Here is a 27,023-nt window from a genome sequence, read left to right on the forward strand (position 1 = left end):
TTTCCATTGCCAAATACAATAAGAACCTGAAGCATGCCAGGGTGTATTTGAAGGACAAATTACCGTAAAGCTCTACAAATGCAAGCAGATATTTTAGGTGGACAACACAACTGATGGACGTATTTAAAAATGTCAGCACCCACAATAATATCAAAAGCCATGAGCAGTTAAAAATACTTATTAGGAAACATGTTGTTGCTTTCCCACTCATTTTATGCACACACATATTAACAAATTAATAAACATCCTGTGCAAATTTATAAACATGCAGTTCTAAAGTAGATGTGCACTTGCACTACGAACTTTATATATCCACAAATATCCTTTTGCTTTGCTCATTTTTTAGAAAATCTCTTATTTATTAATCACATTTGAGATGTTTAAAAGCTTCCTGCTGGCAAAGTTGCATGAGAAGTCAAGTTGCCCAATGTTCTTAAGAAAGCCAGTACACAATGACTCACTTCCAGTCTTCATTATTTGAATAGAGAGAGAGGTCAGTAATTTTCCTGCACGTAAACCAGGCTTTTGTGGCACTCCCTTTCATGTCACCCTATCATTTTTTATTTCAAAAACCTTTTCATTACCAGCTGGCCACCTATTGTCTGTGCGCCACAACATGAGTTTGATTCACGCTTGCCGACTGGAAAAGATTGAAATGGACCCTGTGAGAATAGATGCAGTATTTCCACAAGGGGAACACAACGTAACCATCATGTGCTTCAAGGACCAACCAACGATCAGCATGTTTTCGGCTATTATTGCTGCCAACCGACTGCTGATGCACTTTTTTTAAATGATATTTTGATTTGTTTTTAGCCATGCTACTATGATCCACAATGACATTTAGCAATAGCTAAATCAATCTGATTATCAGACTATGTATCCTAATGACTTTAGAGATCCTCTCACCTTTCCTCTCGCGTCCCTGTGACGTTGACGTTCTGCAATTTCAATAAAATTTAGTTTTAATAATTCCCATCAGCCTGTGAGAGTGCTGTGTGTGACGTGCTACCTAAATGTTAGTACGCTAACCGGCTAAACGAAGATGATGATCGTGATAAACCTCGTGCTTGTTATCCTTACCATTGTGAGCATGTTAACATGGTGGCGTTAGCATTTAGCTAATTTTGTCACCCCGACCGTGTCCGAGGTAAACCCATAGTGTGAAACCTCAACGCTAACATCCCTCTGCTAACACGCTGAACATGTTCACGTCTTAGTTTAGCAGGTTACATCATCACCATAGCGTGTGTATTACTAGACCGAGAGGGCTAAATCTGTGGTTCTCAACCTCTGGGTGGAGACCCCCAAAAAGGGTCTCATGTTAAATGTCGCTGAGCCAATTTACAGATGTGGAAAGCAGAAAAAAACATATTTCTGCTCCGCAGTGTTATGCTTAAGTTTTTCAAACTTTTCTCTTGAACTACTTACTATTAAAAAGTGGGGGGAATCTCTTTCTTCGAGTTGGTCACAACGGGTTGATGTTCGCAACCAGTACCGAGGAGTTTCAAGTTGCCACCGCTTGGTTTGGTTTTTACGGTCGACGAGACAAACGGGCGGGTTTAAAAAACACTCTTACAATCTGGACAGGTATTGATCATTTGGGTTAAATTTCCACCTTAAGGTTGAGGTCATTTGTGTGTGACAGACAGATCAATGTGTGTGTGTGTGCTCTGACTCAGCTTTGAATGGGTGCTGGAGTCACATGGCTACTTGTCAGCAGGCTGGAGGAGGAAACATAATCCCGAGGAGGAAGGCTGCCGCTATCAGTCCGTGCATGTTTGTCTGAGAGAGCTCTCAGCTTGTGGAGAGGCTTGACCGCACATGATCGGCTCGACATCTCTAACTCTCATTTCTTTTGTCTCCCTATCTCTCCCTTCTCCCTCTGTTTGTTTTTGCCCTGCACTCTGACCAGCCCCGGGTCTCTCTTCACAGCAGAGTTCAGAATTGCACTACAATGTCTGCGGTGGCCTCTCTGCAGTGAGCACACAAAGGTATGGTACAATTATGTACAATTTTGTATTTTTCACCATTTGTCATGTTTTCAAGATGTCTTATTTGCCAGAATGTCACTTTGTAACTGATTGTTGTTGTTTTTTTTCTCTATTTGATATATTGTCTAACGAATTGTTTGTTTGGGTTAGTTTTCAATTAGGTGACCAGACTAAACTTTCACGAGATTATTCCTGTTAGTTTCAGTTACACAGCAGGAAAAAGAGCCTTACACAAGCCCCTCGAAGCCCACTTCGGACTTAACCGCACAAATGCTTTTCCACTCTTCTGAATCCTAAATTAGAGCCTTTAAAGGCCATGTTTTTGGGGAAGTGATGGCTCTGTTTTGTTAAACCACCTCCATTTGACTCATTGCTGTTTATCATGCGCATGTCTTTCTACATAAGATCCTGCACAGGCGATAATGCTGTTTGCTTCTCTGAATTCATCTTACAGCGTGTCATTGTGTCAGATAAACACACGAAGGCCACGATTTTATCTTTACGCCATTGGAGCTATCTCAATAACTTAATCAGGAAGAAGATGCCTTTATAGACTTACATCGTCAGCTAAAATTAAACAAATGAATCAGACACTGTCTGGGTTTCTCTAATGAAACCTTTCCTCCCTGTCATTGTCCTGCCTCAATAAGTACAGGACCGTGTGTTGGTTGAGGTTTGGACATTTGGATCAAGCTGCTATTTCTGGACGGACATTTCTTATTGGTAGTTTGTCTATTTCATTGAACTGTTCTTTAATTATGCCCTTTTTGATAATTTGTAGATGATCATACAGTCTGTGCTGGACGCGTGTGAAGCTGCGTGATTGAAGCCCGGCCGGCCGTATCATAGGCTTAACGCTCATGTGGCCTTGTGCTGTGAGTTTGAGTGTGGCTCATGACCTCTGTCCTGTCGTCTGACTGTCTCGCTCCTTTCCCTTAATGTCATTAACCGTTATGTCTATCTTTAAGCTTAAAGGTCACATTTCAGTAATCTATGCGGAAGAGAGAAAATTGACATTTTTGAAAAACAAATCTTGGCCATTTTTAAGGGCAGTCGATATTGTGAGTCGTTACTTCTCTCGGCTCCAATTCTCCTCTCCGACTACATGAGTGCCTCCGATTTATGTGTCATTGTTCTGTCTTTAAGAAAAACCCAACAGGGTATCCAAAAAACACATGAAACCTCTCAAATTTGAAAGAAAGGCATTGTGTTCAGAGTGCCATCTCCCTTTTTATTCTCCTTTTCCATAAAAGGGTGCGCCGTTTATTCCAAATAAAAGGAGGAAAATGAAATTTACAACATACCAAGCAGACTTTGTCAGGTATACTATATTTGCACTCTACAGGAAAGATGAGTCACCGTGTCATAGATCTTAATACTGATAAAGAACAAACAAACGTGTGGTCTTGAGTTATCACCTTCCTATAAAGATGTGACGCAAATGTCTACATTTTGGTGATTAAGTTTCCGACATGTTATTTCCCCAGAATCATAAATAGCTGGATTACTCAAAATCAGCTGTCGAGTCACTCCGAATGTAAATGGGATGTATGTTGACTTGAATACAGAGAGGCTTTTAAGTCTCAAGGGTATCCTTTAAAGGAGAGTGTTTGGCTGCTAGTTTTTCCCTCTGTGGTATTTTAAAATGTGTGACATCTAAAGCTCACAGGTCTGACCCGTCTGCGCTTTAAACAGGACTACAGTGCAAATGGTTTTCACTTTCTGTAGCTGACGGTTTCTCTCGGTCAAAGGTAGCGTCTTCACATATAACCTGCTTATATAGTCTACTCTCTGTAGGTTGTACAGTGACAAGTTGAGTTAACCTGTGATGTCACAGGGTAGACATTTAGTTTTAACTGTTATTATCTTTGGATTATAGGTCCAGTCCAAGCATGCATGTGGTTTTACAGTAAACTCTTTCTAAAGTCTAACATTATGAATGCTCGAAAGAAATTCAAAGTTCCCTGTTTCTATTTTTTATTTTTTTTTAAATACGTTTTACAGCTCCTCCTCACCTTCCTGTTTTCATACTTACTTCCTCCCAGTAGGATAGTTTTCCCAAAGCCCTGCATGCACACATTTTAGGCTGTGAGTAAATCTTAAACGGAAAAGTGGGTGTGCGGGCGTCTTATTTTAGGAAAAGTCTGACTGTGAGGCACTGGGCTTCTGGTCCACTTTAAGAAGATGATGAAGTTCTTCCTGGAGAAACACCGAGCGTCTTGTTCTCACTTCCTCTGACACTGTCAGCATTCATCCATGTCCTTTTGGTCATTTGGGTCATTGCGTAACAACAAGTTCCTTTTTATTCGGTGCCTCTGACTGATTGTGCTCCATTGCAGACAAGAATGTTTAGCTCATTGAAGACGATGCTGAAATCTGCTGGCCCACCAAGACAATTGGCATTATTGTGTTCTCCTCTGGTCATTATTGTGTTCTGTATTATTACAGCCATGCCCTGAGGTAGATAAGCTGGTTCCCATGCTTTTTGCTCTGTATCCCAGGGTTCTGTAACTTTATCCCTGTGTAGCCGTCCTGCCTCTTCCACAGGGGTGGGGTCTAGGTTTACTGAGAAAGTAATCTTCAAACACGCCCAGACTAACTCCTTTATTGCCTCTGCTACAGGTATTGGATTGTCTTCAACCAGTTAAAGTTGCTGTTCTGAATAGAAGAGCTGCTGGTTTGTAATCAACAATTAGCGCAGTGAATGACCTTTTTGGCAGAGCAAAAGAAGAGCGTTGCCAAAACCGTGTGCTGTCTGCCGGGTGTCTCAGTTTCAGGCCTCTTTGGAGGATGATGTCTTCTTTTGTCCGCACTGCATTTAATCCCTTATCATCGATTTGGGTTTTAGTGAAATAAACCGCTCAGAAAAATCCCTCCCTGTCAACAAGGTCATTGATATGATTGTCGTCGGGCAGCAGAAAGGCTTATCGTTCCTTTGATAGCGGCTGTCAGAGAGCCAGAACATGATTTCTTGCTGTGACACTGTAAAGTGAACCAAAAGAGGGCCCTCCTGTGCTTTTAGACGGAAGGAAAACCACTGGTGAGGAGGAGATTCCTGTAAAGTGTGATATGCTCCGGACCGCCTGGGTATCTAGTATATTTAACGTCTGTGACGCAAAGGGTTTTGTTGTTTGCTTCAATTCATTTAGATACGTCATGTTTAGTAATGCATCCTCAGTGTCATTTGAGGTCATGCACTATACACCTGTCGATATAATAAAGCTACAGTGTTGCAAAGATCAAGAACTAGGGCTACAAGTAACTATCTTCTTGATCGATCCATTATTTCTTGTTCGCCCCTTTAAAATAGTAAGTTTCCCTAAAAGCCAAGGTGACTTCTTCAAATTCTGAAAGCCAAAATAGTTAGTTTATAATCCTAGAGAACAAAGAAAATGATGAGCAATGAGCCACTTTCATGACAATATATGCTTTATCAAGATCTATATTGCTTCCATTGGTTGCTACATTGCAGCATATTGCTTCCAAAATTCTTTGTCGTCTTTTCGTGCATCTCCGTTTACAAAATCCCTTTCCTCTCGGGCCGACTGAAATCGCGCTTGGATTCCTGCGGTTGTGTGCCGTGCGTCGGCTTCTCGAGAGCGGTGAGGGTGGAGGTTAGCCGAGGCACGTGCCGCCGCTTATCAACAGGTCCTCTGCACGGTAGCGCTGTTATCTGGCTCTTATCTGGCTCTAATGGTTAATAACCTTGAATGGCGACGAGGAAATACTACAAGGTTTGAAATCATAGAAAAGAAAGAAGACGTGTGTGTCGGTGTGTGCACTTCTTCTGTTGCCAGCGTGCCTCATGAGTGGCGTTGTGTTTGCGATTCATCATGAAAACGCCATTCAGTTTAGGCCATCTGTGTTTATGCAGCGGGTCTGGGGACTCAAAGGTACTCGAGTGTCTTCCAGGAAATCCTGAAACCGTTGATTACTCCTTATTGTGGTCCCCCAGTGGAGCATGTTGCTTTGCCGTTTGTATTTTGCTGGCTATGCATTTTAACACAGGCAAAAAAGAGTCAGCACTTTATGAGGTTAAAGTGCAAGTTAACTGTGTCATTTGTGAGTATGTTGGCATGCTCATGTGAGCATGGAGCTTAGAGCAATGATGTGTCTGTAAGGCCTTACAGAGCTGCCAGCATGGATGTTTTTCCGTTTTAGTAGAGAAAGAAACATGATCTCAAAACGTCTGCATATTTTAATATTTGGTTGCAAATGTTTTGCAGGCAGTTACTGATGTCTGTGACCTCTAGATATTAGCAAACGCATACTCATTTGGTTATCCCCGTAGGTTAGGTCCCTTCTTTTTCCTCATAAAATAGTTTTTTGTGTGGATTTATATCATATTCTTGCTGCTAAGTCCTAAAATTGGAGGACAAAGTATTATAAAAGGTTCAAGAGCCAAAACAATTAAAAACACTTATTGATTCCTGGCCCGCAGCTTTACCCCACGTTGTGAAATCTCCACCTTAACGTGTCCTAACCCCGGATCTGTATCTGTCTCCAGGTTATGCTGCCCAAAAGCTGTCTGAGTCCCAGTGAGAAAGAGAAGGGCTAAAGCCGCACCGATCCAGACCAGCTTTCCAGAGCCTCTCCAGCAGCGACTCCACTCTGGAGCCATGAGCAATCCCAGCTCTCCCCACCAGATTACAGATGCCAGGTCATCGGTTATTCACAGCGTAAGTCCACACCGCCGCACGCAGGCCAGCCTCCATCCGCCCTGTCGGCTCAGGCTTCACATGATAAAACGCATCAGTGGGGGATTAATTAATGGATTACTTCCCGTTTGTTTGTGTGAATGGTTCCTATCTGCATATGACATGATAAATGCGGCCTGAGAAAGCCTACACGTGAGGCAGAGTGTGTGTCACACCAGGTCAAATCCTCCTCAGGGAGGAGATTAAACTCACAATTAGAAGTTTATTGTCTTTTCATGCATGAGTCTGTAGATATTTAGCTTTTAATTTTCGATTTTTCGATTTACGCTGCATCAGCTCCCTCAGTCCTCTCTGGCATCGGTATGTGTATTTTGGACAGTGCTGTTCCCTCCAGAGCTATGTGTGTACACATCTAGTCACATCCTAAAGCCAATTCCCTGGAAACTTTCAGTACTTCTGACTGCAAAAATAAAACCGTTAAGAATAGTTTAAAAAAACACCTTTAGATCTGCACAGAGAGCTGCTCCTGTTGAGTTTCCCTTTTCACCACAGCACTGAAGAATGAAACGGTTTCCTTCCTCCTTTCTTAAAGTCGATGGGTTGCCAGCGTTGGAAACTAAAATAATATTGGCTTCTAATGAAAAACGTAATTGCATGGCTGCTGGTGGGATTGACGTGAGAGAAATGCTGCCTGGAGGGCATGCCGGTCGGCAGCCAAAGAAAACTGCATTCCCCAGCTTGAGAGGTTCAACAAATTCATTTTAGGATGATTTAGATGCTGCAGTAGAAAATATCACAAGCTTAACCGACCCCCCCCCCCCCACCATGAAAAGCCTCACATCGTTAGATATGATCAGTTTGTGATGGTTGCTGCGTTCAAGGAATGATGTCCGATTGCTTTTCCTTTTTTACGGATTTACCAACTTTTCTCATGTTCTTTTAAATAAGTTAAGGATTTCCCCTAAATGCCCCTCAACATCCAAAGAGAGTTTACTATTTTTCACTCTTAACAAATCGGGCTACTTCTGCCCAACTTCTGATGAGGTTTAGCTTTTTATTTTAGCTGCAGAGAGCTAATTTCTGATTTGAAGAATCCAGATTCTTGGTCAAACTTTCCTGTATACGTGCTCATGGTGGTCCTTCAGCAGCGGCACAGCTGCTTTGTTCTTCATTGCAATACAAATGTAGGAAATGCTTACTTTGCATTTTTTTTGCCAGCATGCTGCCAGCTGCTTCCTTTTTCCAGTGTTGCGCAACTCTGTGATCACCATGCTGACAACCAGTGCATCCACCTGTAGGACATGCACATCATAAGCGCTGTACAGGTTTGAAAGCCAACCCCACCAGTCCAAAGAATGCAGAGTATTTTGGAGGTTGGCTATGCGACACTTAGCTACTGATCCATGAAAGAGGTGCAGAGAGACAGAGGGGCCGTATGTGTAACTCCTCGTACTTTTGTGGTTTCACTACTACACATTTTGGATGATTTATTCATTCCATTTATTTCCATAGAGTTTCATGTTATTAAAACAGTTGGAAACACATTATTTAGTTATTTTACAACTAATTAATTACAACAGAAAGAAGTGAAGTGTTCAAGTATCTCTTCCTTCATAATACTAACATAAATTATCTACCATAAATGGTCTGTCAATACTTTCAACAGCCTCTTAAGGCCCGGCCACACACATTTAAAACCCATTAATTCCATATCATGCCATTATCTGGTCTCTATGCATTTTCTTAAATTGAATAATAGATGATCAACCTTGAAAGTACTTTGACAGTTTGACTTCACACACTGAAATACAAATCTGCCTCAATGTAGTTTGTGCAAACTTAGTTTAACAAGGAAGTTCCCTTCTGTGATTTTCATCATCAGCTGATCTTATCACAAACAATCATTTCTTGTCTTTAAACATAACTAACAGCATTTTGAATTCAACTAAATAAATAAATTACCTTTGAATCCACCTCATTTATTTTCTCTTATCTCTTTCGGTTGTTTATATAAAGGATTTACAAAAGCTGTAGATGTGTTTCACTCTACCGCCTGCAAAGTAACTGAAATATGATAAAGTAGGTGTGAAGTACAACGTTTGAAGTTCTTTATAATCCAACATGTACTTTGCTTTGTTCAGAAAGTTGGATACTTTTGTCTTTGTTTCAACTGTGTGGGGTTAAGATAATCTTCCCTTTAGCTGTATACATTGCACACAACATTGTCTTCAAACGGGAGAAGACCCGATATTAACTTTGGCCACATCGATCTCTGGCAGAATGTGTTGATTGACGTCCTTTAATTGAGAAATTCTGTCAAGCCTGTTCCGAATTAATGAATGAATTTCCTTTGCCACGTGGCTATATTTAGACTCGCCAGCAGCCTGAAGACCAAGAAGCTCCCTCGAGATAAAAACGGTTTGCTGTATGACAGCACCTTTTTTTATTGGTTGGTCTTCTGGCTTCAACTCCACTAAGTTAATTATTATCTCCTCAACAATGTGGGTTTGTGTGTGTGTGTGTGTTCAGGGAGAGTTCAGACAATCCCGTTTGGATATTTAAGGGCTAAACGGGAAAGTGAGTAATGTCTTTCCGTTGGTCACATGACGACGGCTAACTGAAATGGGAGGCAAGGTTGCCTTCCATAAAAGTGGCGGACATATCTCGCTTTTGTCTTTTGACATTGTAAAAGCAAATAGAGCTATCTTCTCGTGCTCCAGGCTGCAGCAACACACCTGTGTGTAACTTGATGGACTATCTGTATTCTTTAAAGGTGAGTTTGTTTTGTCAAAGCGGTTTGTTAATGGAGGACTCGGCGTCACGTGGCTTCTTTTCCGTTTGTGATATTTCTGTCTTTTTCTTATCATTCCCAGTCAGTCATTACACATTAACCTACATTTGGTAAATAGAGATTTTCTAAGCCTAAATGTATACTGACTTTCTTCTTCTGACTTTGCTTCTTAAGGTAAAGTTAACCTCCAAAACGAACTCTGCAGCAGGTTAATGTTCATAGTTCTCGGGGGTTTGAGATGTACTTTTTACTTCGTCAACAGCTCATTGACTTTTCTCAGGAATTAGAAATCCAAGGTAATAGTTGCAGCCTAATGTCATCTTAATGCGTCACTAGTTACAGATTGTCCCCCCTCTGGTGATGTCAGGTGGATTATGAATTGTTCCTTTAAAGGTGAGCAGCACTGTAAGCGTTTCAGCTGTTTTTTCTTTAATAAGAAATATTAAGAAACCTGCCGTGCTGCTAGGTCAGTTTAAAACAGTTTGCAAAGGTTTGTCTTTGTTTGCTTTGCACAGAAACTGAAGCTGCTAAGGGCTCAGTGTCTTTCTTTAGGGCATTTCATCCCTGCAAACAATCCATTGAATGAAAAGCGTCTAGATTATTGGATGTCAACTATTCCTTTCTTACCGAGCGCTAGATTAGAAGATTAATATCTAACTTCTGTCTTTTGGTACCTATAAAGCCAGAACCAAAAGACAGCTTTCTTAGCTTAGCATACACTAGAAACGGAGAATCATCCTCTAAAGCTCATGAACTGATGTTGACTTTGTTTACTATGTGCAAACAAGTGTAAAAACACCAGATTGCACATTAGCTGGGGTTATGTGCTATACCTTTTTTTTTTTTTGTTTTTTTTTTTTTTTGTTTCAGTGATGACGAGGTGTCAAACTATGAGGCTATTGTTTAATATATGTGAGAAATGTGCTTATTTGTTTTCTCGTTGGGAGCAGGGTGAGAAGTTTTATATCACTACCATGTCTCTCCATTAAAGCTGCAACCAGCAGCCACTTAGCTTAGCATTGATGGCACGGTCTAAACAAACTACATATACGTTGTTAGTGCGCTTTACAGGTGCCGGTGGGCAGATCTACTTTCTCTTTTGTCCGGTTAATCATGTTGTGACACCCCAACAAGCATCTGGACAACGACATTCACCAAAACCTGCAGTCATCTCGTCATATCTTCAAGCTGTAAATAATGGTGAGCTTTGACATTGAAGTGCAACAGTGTCAGTGAGCCATCATATAGAAGGATCAGCTCAGTCGTTTGCACCTCGTCCTCCCTATCGTGTTTTATTACCTCAGTGACCTCCTATGACGTGCAGCTGGCAGCCTCGTTGGGCTTAGACATCTTCAACCGAGATAAAACCGAGGTGGGAGACCACAATCTCAGTAAAATGATCTTTGTGTGTTTAGCTACTGGAAACTCTGTTGCATAATAGGAAATAATAAACCAGAAACCCAATTTTCAACGCAAATATAATCCGTCACTCGATAGGAAGCAAAAACAAAGGCATCGGAGACTTATTTTCCAGTCTCTGACCGATTGGAGGATCTCTTGATTAAATTGACCGAGGTTATGACGTAAACGTTTATATTAGATTTTAAGCAGCGCAAACATGCCTTTTTTTAATTCATGTTGTAATCGGGAAGTTGTGTAAATCTGTGATTGCGTAACACAACAATTCGCAGTTGGCCGAGGACGAAACTGGGTTACAACTCAGACGCGTCAATTGAATAATCGGCGACTCGAAGCACACCGTGCACCCGGGTCTCCTCGCAGACTCGTTTTGAGATATGCAGGAATGCAGTGACTCATCAGCCACATGATCGCAACGACATCCGCTGCCTCTCTCCCCCTTCACCCTGCAAATGCTGACTGTGTGGGATTTGAGCCTACTTCAAGACGCAGATAATCTCTCCTGCAGCCTCCGCACACGGTCGAGTGTCCGCCTCATTATGCAACACAGCCACTGCACACGCACACTACTTTTCAAAACTATCTTGCTTCACGATTAACGATTTGACATTCATTTCCGTCACCACTAAGCTAAGATAAATTACAGCTGAAAGATAAGAACATTATCTTATTTTTGTTTTCCCCCTTTTGTACCACATTTCATAGCAATCCATTAAATAGTTTGGTACAGATATTCATGCAGAACTGTAACAACTTTGGAGATCTTTTAACCTTCTAGTGTATCACAGGGTCAAAATCGTAATTTATTTTAGCCCTTCATTCCCATTAGCCTCAGCTGTACTTGGTACTCCGTGCTAATGAGCAAATGCTAGCTCTTGTTCGGTCAATTCCTATCATGAACATCAATTCTAAATATTTTTGCCTTATCGGGATCTTATTGATTGCTAAAACAAAGTTTGGTGTTATCAATATTTATGAAAATAAAAAGTACTTTACGACTAAAATTGAACTGAGTAAAGATGTAGGATTTACTTTGAAGAAAATCACCAAGCAAGAGTCGTGTAGAGACTTTTTTCTTCCTGGCGTATGCAACATTTTAATCCCAATTCATTTCAGCCTGTCGCTTAACATGTCTTCTGTCAATATTAGCCATCAAAAAATGGATAGATGTTGTAGTTCCTATGCATTTACATTGTCCTTTTGAGCAGCTTGGTCAATATTTAGGCTTCGTGTGTCAAAGTTAAGACGTGGAGATGAATGTCAACGCCAGGTTTTGTTCCTGGCTGTTCAAACACGGCTTGTCCTTTCAGGCCAGCGTTTGTCCTCAAAGCGAGAACGAGAGTCTTGTTTATTCTGCCCCGGTACAATGGGCAGACTTGGTGAAGGTGGCAGGTTGGCCGATAGGGCTCTGATTAGGGCATCACGAGGCTTTGATAAGCTGAAGGGAGAGGGATGTCTCCTGCCAGCAGCTCTTAACAGATGTCTCGAGGGTCAGTGCTCCAGTTGTGTCATGTTGGAGGGCAGCGACACTTGTTGCCACCAACACGTAGATTGTAATTAAGCTCACGTTGCCATGAGCGAGGTAAGTCCCTTAAACTCTTCGTCAAAGTCTTCTTCAATGTCTGGTTTTGTTTTTTTCTTCGACTCCCCATCGGCTTGTTTTCGCACATGGTTTTCGGTCGTGGAACATTCTCTCACCTCTTCGAGAATCCCTCGCACATCGCTCCTAACCTCTGGGGATTCATTGTGAAACCATGATATGAATGAGAGCTCTGTGAAAATAAACCGCTGGATAGTGTAGCGGCGCACATCTGGATTCTGAGCGCTCGTCTAATTGAATATCGCAAGAGTTGAGAGAGTGACGCAGACGCGGGGTGATATTTTCATTTATTTACAATTTCTAATGGAACTGTTGCAAAAATTGTTGACTCTTGTGAACTTAATCAAGCTACTCCACCATATTGTGTGTGTATATATATATATATATATATATATATATATATATATATATATATATATATATATATATATATATATATATATATATATATATATATTAGACCCTTAAAAAGCTGTTCTTCTACTTAAAGCGCCAGTGTTTGGTGCTTTTAAAGAGCCGAGTTGTCTTTGGCAGTTTGTTCTGGAGGTCGTTGAGGTGGAACGTATAGTTTTTTTTTTCTGTTGATCCCTCAGGTAAAACAAAACAAAAAAAAAGCTATAAGAAGAATTGAGACTTGGGTCAATATTGAATGTGTGCTTAACAGGCTGAGCTGTCCTTTTCTTACCCATAAGTCTCAGCTTGTCGACAGCTCTGTGCAGGGCTTTATGCTTCTGTCACCTGTGTGTGGCATGAATAAAAAAGGTCAGAGTGAAAAATCTGCACGTCAATGCGGATCATGGGAATCAGTTCTTCACACTTTCTGTGCACATGCTGTGATTCATGACCATCTGTCGAGCTGTGAGCGAGATGGATTCACGACCACATCCTGAGGGTCCTGTTCACATTTTCTGCTCTTGATGGGTTTGACACACTAAATGTGATGAAAGTGGAACAAAGAAAGTAGCAACGCTGCTTCACATCATGCGGATAAGTTGCTACTAGTTCTTGTTCTGTATGTGATGATTTAAGATATTATACTATGTCCAGCTTTATTTTGGTGTCTTGGCACTTTAAATATATATATATATACATATACATATACATATATACATATATATATATATATACAAAAGTAAATTCTGCAGAAAAATGGCCCCTGAAAAATGTCTAATGTGTTTTTTTAATAAGCAACGAGCAATTAAAGCTGTCAGATAAATGTTGTGAATTAATAAGTACAGTATTTCGCTTTTGAAATGTTGTAGAATGTTAAGTACCATGAAATGGAAATACTCAAGTACATTTTTTAGGTACTTTCTGCCAGTGTCATTGTGTTATATCTGATGCTCTTGTAGCAGTCTGCTGAGCATAATAGTGAAGCTCTGACACAAATGTAAGCAGGAGCTGCAGGTGGAAGAGTCTCGGATGACTTGTGGCCCCTGAGTTTTGCCTCACAGGGGGAAGGGGTTTCGCCGCAGGATCTGAGGCACCTGCGCAGTCCTCATGGCAACAATTACACTCCGCCGCCAGGCGGCTACGGCACGATCCCGTCAGCCAAAGCGGATCCACTCGCCGCGTCGCTGCAGCCGATCCTTTTCACAACATCCCACCGGCAGAGCAGGGCGCAGCAGGGCACGGCTTCCTGCTGCGAGAAAACAGATCTCTTATCACCCACATGATCCCTGTCACACGTGGAAAAAGGAGCAACTGATTAAAGCACATGGCTAGTGTTTCCCATTGCAGGCCAAATATTCAGAAGGGTATATATGCATGAAAGGACTCGTCATATGATGCCCTGACTGCGGATGAATTTGCAGAACCAGAGCTCCCTCTGGTGGCGGTCTCGGTGAAAGGCAGCGTGCTCCGTCTCAAAGCCATGCCACTCGTTCTGTGTGTGTGTGAGTGTGAGTGTGAGAAAAGCCTCCGGTGGAGACTTTGTTTACTACTTAAACAAGGATAATTTGAAAAAGAAATTGCTTATATGAAGAAAAACAATTAACTTATTGTGGAAAGAAGCGGATGAACTACTTTGTTTAATAATATTGAGAGTAGCTTCTAATTTATTGGATTATTTTACAAATTAAGGGTTTTATTATGCATTTGTCTGCATTTATTTATATAGTTATTTCGTCATGGCTGACACATTTATTGAACACTTTGGATCTCTGAAATTCTGATCAATTGAATTTAATGTATTTGTTAATTTGTTGTGTTGCAGCCAGAGGCGTCTGCTGCCTCAGCACCACACGGGCCTAAGCACCCTGAAGAGGAGGATGAAGGGGACCTGAACAAAGCCCTCGGGGTCCAGCGCTTTCAGCAGATCCTCAGCCCCGCTGCCGCCGTACCTGATGAGCAGCACCACAACTACCACGAGGAGGACATTGAATGTGAGGTCGCCGGCCAGCGAGCCAAAGAAATAAAAAAAGTACATAGAAACGTTTGATATATGCTTTATACGTGCTTTACCTTCTGCCCAGACCACCGTCACTCCTCTCACCACATCCACCGACCGCTGTCCAAACTGCCCTCCGAGGGACGCCGGAAGAAGAGCAGCAAGAAAAGGAGGAAGGACAAAGATCACAAGAGCAGCCATGTCCCCAGCAGCGGCCCCATAGAGGAGGGAGAGGATGAAGAGGAAGACGAGGACGAGGGGACGGAGACGTCTGCTCCATCCGAGTCGGAGAGAGGGAAAGACGTGGAGGTAACGTTCGCCTTCATGTCAATCTTTAAGTTAACTTATAAGTGAGTGAAAATGCACTGACAGAGAATAACTTCGGCATTTACACATTATTTATTTTGCTTAAAATCGACTCTTTTGACACTGCAAAACCCCCAAAATGTCTAGTTAACTGCATTATAAAAAATAAAGAAATGGCTGCAAATCCTCTTTGAGAAGCTGAAACCATCAACATTTAGCATTTTGACTTAAAAAATAAAAAACAATCAGGAATCAAAATAGTTTCTGACGATCTACGAATCGCTTCAACTCTCTCAAAAACACACATTTTTAGCAAGAATACTTCATACATAATCTAAGCGTTATGGCAAACATGAAGAGGAAAGGAGGCAAAGTATTTAATTGTTTCAATGTATTCTGTTTAATTATAGAGTACTGGTCAAAAATCTAGCTGATCAAATATGTGATAAAAGATCTTAACTGCATAATGTGCTGTACTATTTATTCAACACACCATAATAATCATTATTTGATGTTGATAGGGCTTTAAAACTTATTTTTTAATACCTTATTCGAGGTATTCTACTTTCCAATTTAAAAACGGTTCATGAATGTGTGATTGGGGGTCACAGCGACCTTTAATGTCCGATATGACATCGAGACGCGAGTGAACAAGCGTTCAGGAATGTGCTGCGCTACACTTTGGCCGGAGTCCGTGCTCTGATGCACAACCTGTTGTAGCGTTAACAAATGTTCCTCTATGAATATTTCAGTATCGTCTTAATCATTCATCAGTGGGTTTCATGTGTGGTTGTTATGATGCTTCACAAAATGAGACTATAGATGTAACTCTGCACTGCTGCGTAACGTGTAATGGATGATGGAGAGCAGTCGTTTTATTTTAATTGAACAGTTTTAGTTTTGTGTTTGGCCTCAGTGTCAGTGGACTGACTTCATGTCCATTAGTTTTCCCAGTTTTCCCATCGCATATCTTTTCTTATGTTCACTCATTGTTTGCTTATTGAATATAAATTGTCTCTTATTTTAAGAAGAAGGATATAATTATTTCTTTAATTCATTACAACTCTTCAAGTCTCACCCTTGGACTAATGTGCACATGGCGGTTTGATTTCTCTGCTGTTTTATAACCTGAAGTTCCTGGTAAAGGTTTTGGGTTAGTGGTCTGTTTTTTACAGTAACCAGTGCTCTGTACATCCTCCACAGTTCTTTGTTTCGGACGAAGACCATGTGGACAAACGGGCCAAAGAGAGCCTGCACTCGGGCCGAGAGCTGGACATCGTGCCGCAGTCTGCGGCGGGAGCGGGCGCCGAAGAAGAAACCTCCTCAGAGTGAGTCAAGTCGAGTTCTCGGACTGAAAGAAAGGGGTCCTGGGAGACTTTACCTGCTGTGACGATCGCATGTTTTTGCCGTGTTGCTGAAAAAAAAGTTCCCACAGACGTTCTGATTGGGCGAAACGGCTCAGGCGCGTTGTCGATTGGTCGGTGAGGTACACGCCGTACGTTACCACGTCTCAGGCATCCAGTGGGCCTGCTGGGCTCGATCTCGATGTAATCCCCTCGCTGGAGACCCATAAATCACCTGTCGCTATTGCCACGCAACACACCTCAGCAGCCCGACGCTCCATCGACGACATTTACTGTTCCTCTTCACGAGGGTCTGATCTTGGCTCGGGGTGAAAAACAGCGTTCGTACACCTTTTTTTTGCTTTTTGCTTGTTCTCAGTCCGTTGGAGAGCAGCCTAAGAACAGCGGATTTGTTTTATAAAACATCCTGATAAACGGAGGAAATAATTAAGGGAAAAAAGTTTCTTTTGAAATGCTGTCGGCAGCTGACATTTAAAGCACGGTGAGTTCATTGTGTTTCTTTCAAAAGTGCTTTGAAGGATTACTGACCGAGCATTGTTTTCTTCACTTTTTTACTTAATTGTGTGTGCTTTTTGTGTGTGTTTTTTGAGCTGCATTAGTGGGGTCTAATGAGTCATTCAAATGATGATGACTAAAGTGTGGAAATATTATTGATGTAACAACCAAATCGCCGAGTATTGACTATAAAAGGAGAGCAGTGGAGGAGAAATATTTATGCTTTAGTGGCAGGACGTTTCCAGCCTTACATGTCAAACTTTTCTTTCTCAACTAAAGAATATAACATAACAGCGTGTCATTTTCTGATCAACAACTTTATGTTTTTCTGTCATTTTTTTTATCTAGTAAACCGGTCTCATCCGACGCCGCCAGCCCTTCTCCCCCGTCGGGTCCATCTGAACACGTACCGCTGGCCCGGGTGTCCTCCACCAGCCGCGGCTACGACCTGCAGGAGCGCAGACGCACAGGCAACATGACGGGGGCCGAGCAGGCCAAGTACCAGCGCATCCCGACCGACGAGAGCGAGGCGCAGACGCTGGCCTCCGCCGACCTGGACGGCATCAAGAGTGAGTACAGAGGGATTCTCACGCGGCAGATTTCATGTTCCTCACTTGCTTTGAGGACTTAAGTTCACCAGGTGGGGAATAAGGACGCAAATAGATTATGTAAATTAAGTGTATTTTGGTTTTAAATAGGTGCGTTCCTTCATCCATGAGAAGGACATTTTAAAGAATACAGTCGGTCACTTCCATATGAAACACACGTCAGTGTATGTCTGTGCTTATTGTTGATACGTTTTCTTAGGCTTTAATCCTAATTTTTATGTTAACGATTGATCATATGACTACTTGTACCTGTAAGGAGGAACACGCAGAGTACTCACCTCTATCATAAATTCTGCAGTGAAGTCAATAAAGACATAACAACAGAAAGTCGGCCGTGTTTTCGGGTTCTCCGTCCGTACTGTCTGTTCTCAGGAACACCTCGAGGGAATTTATTCAAATTTGGCTTAAGCTTGTGGTGCTCAAAGGTCACGGTGACCTCGCAACAAAAACTTGATCTAATGGTGGCAATCCAACACACAAATGTCTCGCAGGGTAAAACGACAAAGCGGAGACATTTTTCACAGACATGGAGTCGGCAAGTCGATGCTCGGATTCCTCCAGAAGCATCGGGGCGAGGGCGGGGGGCCTCCTCCTTCTCCGGTGCCTTCTACATTGCTTATCCCCCCCCGCTGCCCTGTGACGTTCCCAGCCACTGGCCCCAGCGTGGGGTCGCGTTCAAGGGCCGGAGAGATTTACGTAAGGCAGCCGACCCCTGAGGAGAGCGCGGCAGTTTATCAGAGAGCGTGGCGGACAGGCTCACATTATTAAATTAGCCGTTCCCGCTGTCAGCTGAGGCTCTTGGACTCGGGCCCAAGCCAACATGGCGGCTAATTGTCTCAGTTAACAATCTTCACTCATTAGCGGAGTGAAACGAGGGGCAGAGTTAAGTAGAGTTGAAGGCAAAGTAAAGAAGCTGTGGACTGAGGTATGGGCTTAATGTTTTCTAGATATTTAGTCTTTTATAGGGATTAGTGACACAGAGTCGAGCCTCCCCAAAAAGATTCATCACCACGTATTCTCCGTGTCGTCTTTTATCTGTATCCCGCCACCGTAAATCATCCTGGGAAAGTGTCTCTGTCTCTGGCCGCCGCTCAACAATAGGAATTATTAGATCACCGCCTCCCCTTTTGTTCGACCTGAGCAAATTAACACCTCTGCTCACTGATGCAGTCTGATAGTTTCAGCCGGGTCAGGCGCCGGTCAAAAGAAACCGCAACTTTTTTTCTCCCGGATTCGTTAAAAAAAAACCCAGTTGTACACGCTCCAGTATGAGGGCGTCACGTTGTCAGACGGCGGTGCCAGCAGTCACCACGAACCCTCCTCTTCCTTCAAGAGCCTCATGCCACTCGGGCCTCTTTTTACTCCAGGGTCTACCCCCAAACCTCACACTTCACGAAGCGACCTGAACAGAGTGAAGACAATCTGAAGTAAAGCTAATTAGGTTCGGACAAAAACTATGAACTGACTTGAAACATTGATGAAGACCCATAAAAGCATCACTGTTTGTTTCATAGGATTTTCAAGCTCTGATAAAGGTAAGGAATAGCTATTCTTGGAGGGGAATCTCACTTGAGCTGTACCTAATAAGAGTTTTCTATTGTAAGATGTTTTGAAATTGGTTGTTTTGGGAAGACAAGTTCATTTGCTCGTTGCAGTTTTTTTTCTTTAATGTACATTTTGAACTCTTAACGCCTGATGGGACGATTCCTACTCGCAGTGTTGCATCTGTGCCATCCGGTGTCTCTCTCCACATCCTTTTTCAGTGCCTGGTGCGATGCCAGCCTGAGTAACTCTACTCCCCGCCGAGGGACCACGGAGACAAAAGCAAAGTGACCCGGCACCGCTGTGAGATTTGAACTTGGGGTTTAAGGTCAACGTGTGCACGCTGACGGCTGCAGAAGCACAAAACAAAGCTGAAAACATTCTTCAGCCTACGTGCTGTGCCAGTTATATGTTATTTTAATGCCATGTTTATTGAGTTCATGCTGTATTTGCGTTTCAAAATGAGTGTGTGAGGAGATCTGATGTTTAAAGTCATTGCCCGTCCTCCTCCTCTGTGTTCTTCATCACATCTCACGCTTCCTCTGGCCTCTTCTTCTTCTTCCAGGTCATCGTTTTGAAGATGTCCCCGGCGTGCGCAGACACCTGGTCAGAAAGAGCACCAAGGGACAAGTGGTGCACACGGGCAAGGACCACAAAGAGCCGACCACTCGCAGCCGCAAGCAGGACCGAACCCCACATGAGGTGAGGCACGACGCCCGACACGCACGGACTCATTGATGCCCCAACGACGCGTCTCCAGCCTCATCGGTGCCAACGATTACTTTGGGAAGTGTGTACTTTTGGGGTAGAATCGATTTAGTTTTGGTAACAAAGAGTCAACTCCTCATTAGAAATCAAAACTTGGGCGACCGCTCAATTATTATTATTCTCTATTAAATGACAAAATATCCGGAAATAGATAAATATTAAATGCAGGTTCAAGAAATAATGAAGCGGCGATAAAAGTCTCACTTTTATTAGATAGTTTTAGTCATTTATTACGTTTTCCTGCAACAACAACCACCAACATCTATTTTCAGGATTTTTAAAAAATCTATCCTTGAGAAATAAAATATACAATAATTTTGGCTGCAACTCATGATTGTTTTGATCATTAGTTCATTATTTAGTTGTGCCGTAAAATTGCTTTTTTTGGTTCAACCAACTCCAGAAATATTAGCTACAAATCCAGGAAGTTTTGGGGAGACTATTTTTTTTAATTTTAATTACAATGTATTTCTTCAGACGACGCTTTGTGTTTAAAAACGTAACCATCAAACGTTGCAAATCCTGGGACATGTTTTCTCATCTTTCCCTCTCTCAAATTTATCACTATCCTGTCTCTTGTGTGGATGGGACAGGGGAGGGGAGGGCGGAGGAGGAGACAATTAAAAATGAATGAATGAGATCTTTCCTTTCACACACGGACAAGAAAAAGAGGGCAGAGAGAAGCTTTGGTAACCAGACCCTGAGAGCTCCTGAGAGAGCGAGAGGGAGAGAGAGAGCAATGTTTTATTAACACACACACATTCTCATACATAACTCTAAGCCCCCAGCAGCCCGCGTAAACAACAGGTTTCCCTGTCAGGTGTGTGTGTGTGTGTGTGTGATGAGGAAGAGTTACCTGTGTGTAAAAGTGAGGGTCCCGTCCTCTGCGCCGCCGTCCGCTCTATCAGTGTTTGAGTCCTCTCCTGCACCGTCTCGCTCCTCCAGTCCTTACCGGTGATTCTGTACCGCTCCGCCTCGCACTTCGACGGCGTCCTGCTGGACGCGGACTCCGCGATGCCTCGGTACCAGAAGGTGAGGCCGGGAGTCAGGTTTGAGCCGTGTGAGCGTGACTTCACGGGGCATGCGGGCGACGCTCTGAGAGTTTTCTAAAAGAGTGTTTGGTCTTCACCTCACAGGCGATCGAGACTGACCAGCATGGCGATTTCAATTAATAGCTCGTGAACAGATATTTGATGCTGAGACAGCTGGAGATTCCCCTGTGACTATTACGCTTTTAAGATATCCCCCGGCTGTTTTTCCTGTGTTTTTATGCAACTTTGTCTAAGTTAAACATCTAGGTTGATGACACAAAAGATGTATCTTTTGTGTGTGTGGAGTGAATTTGAATAAATAACCCGGTAAGCATGGATTCTGTGTTCTGATGTTGACGTTAGAAATGCTCCACTGACTAAATCCAACGTGCTTTGGCTACGGAGTTGAATATTTGGCACGAGCTGAACGTGCACGTCGTCGTCCCCCGTCTCACCTCCACCTCTGCTCGTGTGCGACGTCGTCTCCAGGTGTTTGTGGAGCTGAACGAGCTGATTATGGACAAGAACCAGGGGATGCAGTGGAAGGAGACGGCTCGCTGGATCAAGTTTGAGGAGGACGTTGAGGAGGAGACCGACCGCTGGGGGAAACCTCACGTGGCCTCGCTGTCCTTCCGCAGTTTGCTGGCGCTCCGAAAGACCATCTCGCACGGTGAGGAGTGGAAGTTTTAATTTTTTTTAAGCCTCGGAGGTCAGCGATGCAGATCGCAAACCGCTGAGCTCAGCGTGTCTCCGGCCACAGGTGCGGTGCTGTTGGACCTGGACCAGAAGACCCTGCCGGGCATCGCCCACCAGGTGGTGGAACAGATGATCATATCGGACCAGATCAAAGCTGAGGACCGAGCCAATGTCCTGAGGGCCCTGCTGCTGAAACACAGGTGACCTGCAGCAGCAGACTGCAGCAAACACGCAGTCTTTTCCCTTTGGGAGGATATTAATGAACCTAGTGATGGAATTATGCTTCACGGCTAGGTTTGTTTCTTTCATCCAAGATTCAAAAGAAAGTTTGAGGCAAAGTTTTAACACAACATTACGACTACTTTGTTATTAGCTCTTTTAGTTTTGAAAGCAGTTTTGTGAAATCAAATGTTTGCTTGTTATAGGCTGGTAGGTTATTTTAAAATGGCTGATATCTCTGTATTTATGGACAACTGAACTTATCAAATACTCGCATACTGGTTGATGTCAAGATCAGGGTAAAAGGGGTTCTCCGTGCTTCTCACAACAAGGATGAGGATGAAAGAAAGACTGAACACACTGATACTGATTTGCAGCTTAATACTCAAAATATATCCACTATTGCAAGAAGCTAAGACTATTTAATACCGTTAATTATGAGGATAAATGAGAATTAAACCAACTTTTCCTGCTCCTAGGTAGCTGCATGCCTCGTCCCTGCCACTCTTCCTCCTGTTCACGCTCTCTCTTCCTCTCCCCACCTCGCTTACAGTCACCCAAGCGACGAGAAGGAGCACAGCAGTCCTTTCCCCAGAAACATCTCCGCGGCCAGTCTGGGCAGCCTGATAACACACCACCACAGCGGCAACCACGCCCACCAGCCCGAGCCGTCGGTGACCGACCCGCTCATGGGCGGCGGCCACACCGCGGGGGACGCGGAGACACGCATCGACGTGGAGAAGAACGAGGCGCAGATGAGTCCGGTGCTGATTTATACAAATAAATTTAAAAAAAAGTAAAAGCCCTGGTTACAAGTGTCCTTCGTTATCCTGATCGTGTTGCTTTCGATTCGCAGAAGGAGACGCTGATGGTGTCCGGGATGCACCGGTCCAAATCCAAACATGAGCTCAAGCTGCTGGAGAAGATTCCTGAAAATGCCGAGGCCACCGTTGTCCTCGTGGGTGAGTCTTGGAAACCTCACACGCACAACTTAAAATAAATCTTTTGAATTTCAAATCACTTGGACTCAGTGAGGTACTGTCTGTTTTTATGACTGTTTCGTCCCGCCCGTCTTCCAGGCAGTGTGGACTTCCTGGAGCAGCCCACCATGGCGTTTGTGCGGCTGCAGGAGGCCGTGGAGCTGGAGTCCGTCCTCGAGGTCCCCGTGCCGGTCCGGTTCCTCTTCGTTCTGCTGGGACCCCCCACCACCAGCATGGACTACCACCAGATAGGACGCTCCATCTCCACACTCATGTCTGACAAGGTGAGCGAAAACAACAAAAGAAAGCTGAAGAACAATAGTTTTAGAAGGGAAAGATAGTTTTTGTTTTATTTTACGTCTGAATTTCCATGCAGCAATTCCACGAGGTAGCTTACCTGGCAGACGACAGGCAGGACCTGCTGAACGCCATCAACAGCTTCCTGGACTGCAGCATCGTGCTGCCGCCTTCAGAGATGGGAGGCGATGAGCTGCTGCGCTCGGTCGCGCGCTTCCAGAGGGAGATGCTCGCCAAGAGGGAGGAGCAGGGCGTCAAACTGGCCAAGGAGCCGAAAAGCCTCGAAGAAAAAGGTAATCGCCCGTGGCTCAATGTCAGCTGCTGTCCTCTGACTTCCCGGTGTCGTCACTAGTAACCTGCTCCTTCCCGTCTCACAGAGGCCCTCCTCACACCCTTGAAAAAGTCCGACGACCCTTTAGAGCGCACCAGACGCCCCTTCGGGGGGCTCGTACGAGACGTGCGGCGGCGCTACCCAAAGTACCTCAGTGACTTCAAGGATGCCCTGAACAGTCAGTGCATGGCGGCCGTCATCTTCATCTACTTCGCCGCCCTCTCTCCCGCCATAACATTCGGAGGCCTACTGGGTGAGATGCTCGCGGGGAAGCGGGAGTCGACTTACTGTGGAGTCACAGTTTAGCGCCTCGTATGTCGAAAGCCCCTTTTTATTTTTATTGTTTATGTCTCGATGGTTCGCTCCACTGATCTATTAACGAACCAATAAACCGTGTTGGTGTTTCATCACCGTGTTCATTGTGTGTGTGTTCGCTAGGTGAGAAGACAGAAGGCTTGATTGGCGTTTCTGAGCTGATTGTGTCGACGTCGGTGCAGGGCGTGATCTTCTGCTTGCTCGGAGCGCAGCCGCTGCTCATTGTGGGCTTCTCGGGACCCCTGCTGGTCTTTGAGGAAGCTTTCTACAGTGTGAGTTGATCAACAACAACAACAACAAGTGTTCCGGACAATAACCGCCTACAATACATAAAATGCAGTTTATTACTTTCAAGGTTAAAAAATATGCGTATTCACATTCTTGTCGAGAGTTAGGTGAGAAGATCTCCATCTGTCACCATTCATATGAAAACTGCAGCTCGCAGCTAGTTAGCTTAGCATAAAACAGGGTCACGCTGTGACTACCAGCACCGACATGTGATATCTTGTTTATTTAATCGGAACAAAAACTGTGGTATAAATACGACATGTTGCGGTTTGAGGGGAGTTCTGGGTAATTTCTTGGACATCAGGAGTAACCTCCTGACGTCGTGTCGCCAGTGGATAATCCAGGAAGTGATTGAGGTCAGCCAAGAGATCCGACACATAAAACCCCTGTTAAAAGTTTCACTGGGGTTAAGTGTTGTTTTTACTTGAAGGTGCTATTCGTTACCTTTGGACAGGAACTTCTGTTTCAGTCTTAACGTCTATTGTTGTACAGTAAATACAAAGTATGGGCAGGTTTCACAACAACTGCAACTAAAGCAAACAACTGTTACACTTCACTAGAATATGTTTCAAACGTTGCTCACTGCTGATTGGTGCACAAAGTATGTGAAAGCTCAAACCAGTACGCAGAGCACATAAAAAAACTAACAATCTCTGGGTAGAGCGTTCACGTAGGACCCCGTCACTCAAAGTAAGAGGCTGAGTGAGAGAACAGGGTTTCAGGAACTGTGAACATTTTCCACATTTTCTCTGCGTCCTCACAGTTCTGCAAAGCCAACGACATGGAGTACCTGACGGGCCGCGTCTGGATCGGGTTTTGGCTCATCGTCATCGTGATCGTCATGGTGGCCTTCGAGGGAAGCTTCCTGGTCCGCTTCGTCTCCCGCTTCACCCAGGAGATCTTCTCCTTCCTCATCTCCCTCATCTTCATCTGCGAGACCTTCATCAAGCTCGGCAGGGTAACAAGAGACGAGAAAACAACAACTCCCGATTTTACAAAAAGTTTTCGTTGCCACGCTGAGTGTTCACATCTCCGACACTAAACCGGGCCGACTAATCTTTGGACGGTCCTCAAATCTCGGGGGCGAAATGAGTGTTTTTCTAACGAGTGCATTTGAAATCTTTTGTGATTGATTGGCCTTGAAAGTTAAATGGATTAAAAAGTTTAACTCTCGTCCGGGCTGATGGTTTTCGGAAGGTTTGCTGTTTTTAGAGTTTCATGGCACGGACTTGAAAGGCGGCTCGGCGTCGGGATAATCTCATTTTCCAGAAAGTGTGGTCGCGGTACCCGAGAGAGTGATGAATGATAATCCAGCCGGTGGACATGCGAGAGTACATATTTTTCACAATGACCTTCTGTGTCGTCTGGCAGATTTTCAAGGAGCACCCGCTGAAAAGTTGCTCCCTCAACGGCACGGAAGGAGACGCCTTGACGGACAACGTCACCTTCGTGCAGAGCAACGGCAGCCTGCCGCTGACGGAGGCGGTCCAGGGCCAGCCCAACACGGCGCTGCTCTCTCTGGTCCTCATGGCCGGGACCTTTTTCATCGCTTTCTACCTGCGCAAGTTCAAGAACAGTGCGTTCTTCCCTGGAAGGGTGAGGAACCAAATTCACTCTGAAACATCAGTTCTCAGTTGTTGTTTTTTGTGTGGTTGCTTTCCTTGTGGCCCTTCTTGTCCAGACACATGGTTGCTTTCTTTTATTCTTTCTTTTGAGCGTCGTATTTTTTGTCGAACTGTAGAAATAACTAAATAAAATATTAAGTATTAAAAAAAAAAAAACAGTTCTCCAGCATTAACCCTTAAATATCTCACACACATCTTTACTTAACCTCGCTTGAGTTTGTCATTTTAAACTTCCTTTATTTCTTTTAACCACTGAACGAATAGTTTGACATTTAGGGAAATGTTTATTAAAGCAAAAACTAAATATACGATGTTGATTGGAGACCTGAAGCTATGCTAAGCTAACTAGCGTCATACTTAATGATGGATGGATGGATGCTTTATTAATCACTCACTCTCATTCTGTTTTTATGTGTGAAAATCAACATTCAATCTTAAAACGCTGTTGACGTTTTATACAAGTTTTTTTATACAAGTTTTGAAAGTCATACAATAAGAAAATCCCAGTAAATAAGTATTTTTCATGTACTCTTCGATGTAGTCTGTGACAGTTGGGCTCAAACTGTCACATCTTGTGTGTTAAGTTGCGCAGGATGATTGGAGATTTCGGCGTCCCGATAGCCATCCTCATCATGGTGCTGGTGGATTACAGTATAGACGACACCTACACTCAGGTAACGCTCTCGTTCTTCCTCTCGGTTTCTACAAACGCTCGACCTTTTGGCCGCTTGAGATTCACGAGAGTCTTCTTCTCCGTCGTGGGTCAGAAACTGAGCGTCCCTCGCGGTTTCTCTGTGACGAGTCCTTTGAAGCGCGGCTGGGTCATCAGTCCTCTGGGCTCCAAAGGAGAGTTCCCCGTCTGGATGATGTTCGCCTGCTGCCTGCCCGCTCTGCTGGTTTTCATCCTCATCTTCATGGAGACTCAGATCACCACGTGAGTTACTGCTCGCACGACCAAGGAGAAGAGCAGGACTTTAAGAGTCTGTTTGTTGGGAGTGAGTTTGACTAATTCTAGGTCTGCAACGGACATAACGGGATCTTAAAGTTGGATTTATAGTCTTACACGTGACAGTGTAGCAATTTACAGTTTAGTAAGAGTGATAATACAATTGTATATATATATATATTTATGAATGAAAAAAGAACCAGAACATTAGTTAAAATATTTAAATACATTAAAAAGTGCAAGAAAGTAAATTAATAATCATTACATAACCATTTTCACAGAATATTTAAATAGTAATAGATTTTAAATAAGACTAGTGCTAAAATTAGTTCTAATTTGTTTACATCTTCAAATACTGTAT

At 43.5% G+C, this 27,023-nt stretch overlaps 1 protein-coding gene across 1 annotated transcript in view; it reads left to right on the forward strand.

Moving 5' to 3' along the window:
- The window catches only part of slc4a2b (solute carrier family 4 member 2b), a 35,043-nt gene that overhangs the window by 5,084 nt on the left and 2,936 nt on the right, over positions 1-27,023 (forward strand). The window contains exons 2-20 of the mRNA XM_068582242.1: positions 1,916-1,994; positions 6,502-6,673; positions 14,678-14,846; positions 14,937-15,160; positions 16,361-16,485; positions 17,365-17,585; positions 19,732-19,868; positions 21,455-21,635; positions 21,726-21,861; positions 22,434-22,644; positions 22,737-22,842; positions 22,960-23,144; positions 23,237-23,450; positions 23,535-23,741; positions 23,927-24,075; positions 24,855-25,049; positions 25,463-25,687; positions 26,301-26,390; positions 26,484-26,650. Coding sequence (XP_068438343.1) covers positions 6,614-6,673; positions 14,678-14,846; positions 14,937-15,160; positions 16,361-16,485; positions 17,365-17,585; positions 19,732-19,868; positions 21,455-21,635; positions 21,726-21,861; positions 22,434-22,644; positions 22,737-22,842; positions 22,960-23,144; positions 23,237-23,450; positions 23,535-23,741; positions 23,927-24,075; positions 24,855-25,049; positions 25,463-25,687; positions 26,301-26,390; positions 26,484-26,650 — 3,002 coding nt within the window. The 5' untranslated portion in view covers positions 1,916-1,994; positions 6,502-6,613. The remainder of the gene's footprint in view (positions 1-1,915; positions 1,995-6,501; positions 6,674-14,677; positions 14,847-14,936; positions 15,161-16,360; positions 16,486-17,364; positions 17,586-19,731; positions 19,869-21,454; positions 21,636-21,725; positions 21,862-22,433; positions 22,645-22,736; positions 22,843-22,959; positions 23,145-23,236; positions 23,451-23,534; positions 23,742-23,926; positions 24,076-24,854; positions 25,050-25,462; positions 25,688-26,300; positions 26,391-26,483; positions 26,651-27,023) is intronic.

This window comes from Clinocottus analis, unplaced genomic scaffold, assembly GCF_023055335.1.
Source record: "Clinocottus analis isolate CAN_PGR_092001 unplaced genomic scaffold, fCliAna1.0.p SCAF_18, whole genome shotgun sequence".
Lineage (NCBI taxonomy): Eukaryota > Metazoa > Chordata > Actinopteri > Perciformes > Cottidae > Clinocottus > Clinocottus analis.